The sequence below is a fragment of the Mobula birostris genome, chromosome 22 (assembly GCF_030028105.1).
Source record: "Mobula birostris isolate sMobBir1 chromosome 22, sMobBir1.hap1, whole genome shotgun sequence".
Classification (NCBI taxonomy): Eukaryota; Metazoa; Chordata; class Chondrichthyes; order Myliobatiformes; family Myliobatidae; genus Mobula; species Mobula birostris.
In genome coordinates, this window is record NC_092391.1 from 18,998,695 (window position 1) to 19,004,694 (window position 6,000).

The 6,000-nt window shown below is 48.8% G+C and overlaps 1 protein-coding gene across 1 annotated transcript in view; it reads right to left on the reverse strand.

Annotated features, from left to right (window-relative positions):
- The window catches only part of LOC140186215 (adenylate kinase isoenzyme 1-like), a 173,256-nt gene extending 171,969 nt beyond the window's left edge, over window positions 1–1,287 (reverse strand). The window contains exon 1 of the mRNA XM_072240199.1: window positions 727–1,287. Within this exon, the coding sequence (XP_072096300.1) occupies window positions 727–867 (141 nt within the window). The 5' untranslated portion in view covers window positions 868–1,287. The remainder of the gene's footprint in view (window positions 1–726) is intronic.
- Window positions 1,288–6,000: the final 4,713 nt, after the last annotated feature.

The window sequence follows — 6,000 nt, forward strand, 5'->3', positions numbered from 1 at the left end:
TGGGTCACTGTGGTCTGAAATATTCATTCTGAGCTGAGATTAACCCCTTAAAGGATAATATATCCCTGAGGCGGTATGGGGTTTGTGGGATGAATTGGAAAGCCAAGAGCTAGTATAGGATAGATGGTTCAAATGGCCTCACTTTGTTGTGTCATACTGTGATTGATGAAACAATGGGATTCAATTCAAAACCGCAGCAGTATACAAGATGTTTGTGTAGATTGGTTAAAAATGTCAGGACATATTTTAACTGAACAAATCCCAAACTAGAGTATTACACTTAGGAAAGATCCAATTTCTCTTGTACTGGACGAGTTCCAAAAATAATTGGGGGAAGGTTCAGCACTGTGCGGCCGTTCAAGTCAGCAGTTTACAGTAATTAAGAACAGCCCCAGAATTATGGCGATGAGAGGAGAGCATGCAAAGGCAACGCGATACTATAAAGAGTTAACATAAAAAGCCAAGCTGAGCAGCAACATCCCCTGGCGCACAAACTACCGAAGCCCGACAGTCGCTTGCTGATACTGGTTTTACTACATTCGGGAGAACAGTCTCTCCAAAGCACGCTGACCCGTCATGTAAAAAAAGTCTCAAAAATTATGCATTCATTTTTTAAAAAAAATTGTTCTCAATTGTACCATTACAATTGGAGACTTCTCCACCTTAAAGTGAACGAAGACTCCGGCCTCCGCGCCCTCGCTCCTGGGCTCCCAGCCGTGATCTTACCTCGAACAGCACAGGTATCTCCCGCTTGTGCAGGTAATCTTTGGCATCCCCGGAGTTCATCTCGGCCAGGTGACTGAGTCCTGAAACTGCCCAGTGAAAGTGACACGGGTCTTCGCTGCTGCTCGCTCTGCCGTCTTGCATGCAGTCTGTCCCAGTACGATACAATGCAGCATCAAAGTCTCGAATATCTATTTTGTTGTTGGCGAGGATCCTTCAATAAAATCGAATCCAAGCCTTTTCCCAAGCACAGATCAAGGAAAGCACGACTATCGTTGCAAATCCCAATGACTCTGACTACTTTTGCAATTTCCCCGCAGCTTTCTGTAACTAATAAACGGCGACTTCACCTGGGTGTTCTGTCCCCTCCTTCCCTTCTCCCTCCTCCTTGCCTCTGCATCCGGCACTAAGAATTAAAAACACGCACAGCCGCCCCGCATGCTTCTTGTTATGGTCCCAGCGCTCCCTGAGCTTAATGAGCGAGGCGCCTTGGACTGTGCGCGCCTCCCTCACAGCTCGCTGCCCGGGGTCCAAACGCCCGCTGTGTTCCCATCCAACCTGAAACCAAGACTGACAATGGCCTCCGCTGAGCTGGAAGGGCGGAGTCATGAAACGTATTTATTCATTCATGGCGTTACAGCGGATGTAAAATTCCTCCAGACGCCCGGAGGTGGAGCGACAAAAAATATTGTCTGAGAGGGGGAGAGAGAGAGAGGAGATAGAAAGAGAAAACATGAGGAGAGAGAGAGAGCCAAAGATTATCTGCAACACACACAAAAGTTGCTGGTGAACGCAGCAGGCCAGGCAGCATCTCTAGGAAGGGGTACAGTGTTTCGGGCCGAGACCCTTCGTCAGGACTAACTGAATGAAGCTCTTACTAGCTCCTCTTTCAGTTAATCCTGACGAAGGGTCTGCGGCCCGAAACGTCGACTGTACCTCTTCTTAGAGATGCTGCCTGGCCTGCTGCGTTCACCAGCAACTTTTGTGTGTGTTGCTTGAAATTCCAGCATCTGCAGATTTCCTCGTGTTTGTAAACATCATCTGCCTCTGTTGGTGAGGCATCTCATTCCCCCCGGGGCTGAGGCTCCATTAGTCCATTAGTCTCTGGAGAAGAGCAAAAATAAATGCCCTCACTCACCCGGAGAGGGTGTTCATAAGCGATGCTTTCGCTCAGGTCCTTTGCTCCTACAGTTTGTGCCTCACTACACAGGTACACGGCCCCAGCACCCAGGAGCACAGCCGCTAGGCAAGAACAGGTGGCGTTTCAATATATGATTCAGCCCACCCCGGGTCTGGTGGAGGCACTATACCTTACAAACCACAGTGACGGCAATTCTTGGCTCCACCCCTTCAAAGCAGCGGGGATCATTGTCAACATTATTCCGGTTGGATTGAAAAGCAGCAGCTTCTCTCCCTCAGTCTGCTCTTTCAGACAGGGTGGGGTGAGGGTGGTAACTGGTTAGCAGCGAGTTACATGGAGGTCCCGCACCCTTCTCCCCCCTCCCCGAGACTGAAGAGTGTGCATTTGCAGGAGGTGGGGCAGCCTAGAGGTTGAAGAAGACGATCAGGACACCCAAAACGCTGGAGGAACTCAGCAGGCCAGGCAGCGTTCATGGAGGGGAATAAACAGTCAACGTTTCAGGTCAAAGACCCTTCATCAGGACTGGAAACAAAGGTGAGAAGTCGGAGCAAGAAGGCAGAGCGAGGGGAGGACGAAGCACAAGCCGGCAGGCGATGGGTGAACCTAGGAGAGGGCGAGGGGCGGAGTAGAGAACTGGGAAGTTGATTGGTGAAAGAGATGAAGGACTAGAGAAGGGAGAGTCTGTAGGAGAGGACAGAAGACCATGGAAGAAAGGGAAGGAGAACGATCACCAGAGGGAGGTGATGAGCAGGATGGGGGGGGGGAAGGGGTGGTGAGAGAAAGAAAATAAGAATCAGAACACAGCTCACTTTCACAATTGGTTATAGAACGACAAAATGGAGTCTTGGAGCTCTCCGCCGAACTCATCCCTGGCAAACACAGCGCCTACTGAGTTAGACCCGTCTGTCCACATCTGACCTGTCCCGCTCTAAACGTTCCCTAGCCATGAATCTTTCAAACATTCTCATTGTACTCCAACCCCACCCCTCCCCTCCCACACATGCCCCACGAAAATATATACCTGCTACTTCTAGTTGCCCCTACTCTGGGGGAAACACAGTGGACATTCACCTTATCTCGGCCCCGTATAGTTTTCTAAACCTCTGCGAGCTCATTCTCCATCCTCCATCACGCCAGGGAAAACAGTCCTAGTCTATCCAATCTCCCGATAAAAATCGAGCCCTCCAGTTCTGGCAACATGAATGTCTATATTTAGTGAGGGTGGCTAAGAAAGAGATAACCACTTTCTTCCTGCTGACCAATGCGTTCTCAACGTCCTGCTGAGAGAATGGGTGGCCCTTGGTTTGACACCACGCCAGAAAGTGCGCTCTCCCTTGTACTCATTGCTGGCCTTTGAATTTGCTTTCAAGTTGCGGGCAAGGGATTTGTAACCCAACATTTCCTGACTGAGGGGTGACTGTGACACTCGTGGGATGGGTCTAGACCAGCCTGAAGTCCTCAAACCCTACATGTGTCAGGGCTCCTTCATCCACTTGGGGATCTACTCTGAATAAGCAGCTGAGTTAACTGAGACTGGGGCTGAGGGTGAAGCACCTGGGGTAGGTAGGTGGATTCTATGCCTGTTGTCAAGAGGGTGGGAAAGGATAACCATTCATCACTCTTCACAGATGCTGGGGCATTTCCCATTCGTCCTTACTCCGGTATTCACTCCCGCCCTGGAGTCTCAATCTACGGTCCTCAGTCATCACCGTCTGCAAGTCCTGGGTCGATGGCGAAAATCGAAACCCGAAGGCCGATTGGGAGTCCGGATGGAAGCCCGAAGCTTGATCAGACGTCCAGAAGTCAAGGTCGATGGTGGAAACTCTGCGACACTGTTCCCTCTAGTTTGAAATGACCAGTGTGCGTAAAAATCTTGTGCTGTGTTTTTTTTTTGCCCAGTGAGTGATAGCGTGTGCGCACTGAATAATTTCTTCAATAAAATCAGCGTAAATAAATCAGTTCTAAAACCTGCAGACAAACCATCGCAAATTCCACGTTTTCAACACCATCCGCATCAGAAACCGAAAAAGGAGACGTGATTGTGTACGATTGTGAAATATACTAACACGTCAGCGAGGAGGAGGGTGACAACCTTCTGAGCGCAGTTTAAATTCCTTCGTGCGCCAGCAGCAAAAGATGCACACCTTGGAGCGGACATTGCTCTGCGAGTCCTCTGGAGGAAGTCGCGGCCCCGTGTCTACGAACCCGTGAGCCTGCCGGAGGCTGAAGACAGCCTGCATCGGGGTTAGAGGGCAGTGTCTGTGCATGGGTGGGTGGGTGAGTGGGGTGGGGGAGAGAGGAGTAAGACTTGTTCTGCTGTTGTTGCTTCGTTCTGCCAAGCATTGTGGGCATGCTACGCTGGCGACACTTGTGGGCTGCCACCAGCATATCCTTGGGCACGTTGGTTGCGAAGCAAGTGACTCATTTCACTGCAGGTTTGGATGTAAAAGTGATAATTAAATCTGATTCTGAACCTGAATTTGAACCTATCCACTCCTCTCATTTCTTGGCAACCCCTGCTTGCCCTGTAAATCCTTCTGATCCATTCATCCAACCTCCTCCTCTGTTCTTACATGCTCCAGATTGGAATCTCTCCACCTCTGGCTGTAGTCCCTTCATCTGCTAAGAGTCTATGCTCTAATATTCCTCTTTAGCTTTCACTTCAGAAGGAATCAAAATGATTTTATGCTGAGGCTTTATACAGCTTTGGTCAGACCACATTTGGAGTATTGTGAGCAGTTCTGGGCGCCATATCTCAGAAGGATTGTGCTGGTGTTGGAGTGAATCCGAAGGAGGTTTGTGATCATGGTTCTGGGAATTAATGGGTTAGCACATGGGGAGTGTTTGATGGCTCTGGACCTGTACTCACTGGAGTTTAGAAGAGTGAGGCCGGATCTTATCGCAACCTACCAAATATTGAAAGGCTTGGACATGCAGAGGATGTTTCCACTTGTGGGAGAGTCTAGGACCAAAGGGCACAGCCTCAGAATACAAGAACATCCCTTTAGAATAGAGATAAGGAAGAATTTCTTTAGTCGAGAGTGGTGAATCTGTGGAATTCATTGCCACAGTTGGCTGCCGAGAGCAAGTCGTTGGGAATACTCGAAGCAGTGGTTGACAGGTTTGTGATTAGTCAGGGTGTCAGAGGTTACATATGTATATGTATGTAAATTGTGGCTGTTTATTTAATCCAACATGCGATGGCACCACGTCCCCTGAATAAAAATAACTTTCTAAATGTGGCACAAAAAGGCCAGTGCAAGTCCACAGAAGCAGATTCACTCTGTCAACAGCTCTGGGAATCAGCACAAAGTTTTTGAATAGATTTCACTTGCTCCTTCTCCAATACGATGAGGCCACAGTGGGTGGAGCAGGAGGTGCTTGTGAGGACCTGGGTGGGTATGTTACGGTGTATGATGTGGCCCTCTCACCATTATACTGGGTTTCTGTGCGCTGCCCACAAGTGGACGAGGTTGTCAACACGTTCCTGAGTGCTCCTTCCTCATAATCAGAATCAGGGTTATTATTACTGGCAAATGTCATTAAATGTATTGTTTTGTGGTAGCAGTACGGTCCAATATGTTTTAGAAAGTTCAAAAAGGAGAGCACAAGTGTTCATGGGTTCATGGACTGTTCAGAAATCTGATGGCAGAGACAAAGAGCCTGTTTCTAAATCGTAGAGTGGGTGCCTTTGGGTAATGATAAGAGGGCACGTCCTGGGTCATGGGGGTCCTCAATGATGGATGCCCCCTTTTTCAGGCATGGGCTTTTGAAGATGTCCTCGATGCTGAGGAGGTGAGTGACCTGAGCCACGGATTCTGGAAGTTAGTGAGTGGCATCACACTTTTTCAAGAAGACTTTGAGCACATCCTTGGATTTTTTTCTTTCCCTCTGTCTCACCAAGTAGTCCCTTGGTAAGAAAGGGTGTCTGTTTCTGGAGTTTGATCGCCAAAATGACGACGATGTGGCCTGCTCTTCAAAGCTAACTGAGGGTAATTAGGGCCTCCTTGCAGGAGATGTTGTATTGGAAGAAGATGCTTCCTTTATTAGGGATGTCGAATTGTCAGATGAACAATTAGTTTTTGATGTACAGTACATGGTGGTCTTTCTTGGGGGCTTTGCTGTTGCTTGCTTGA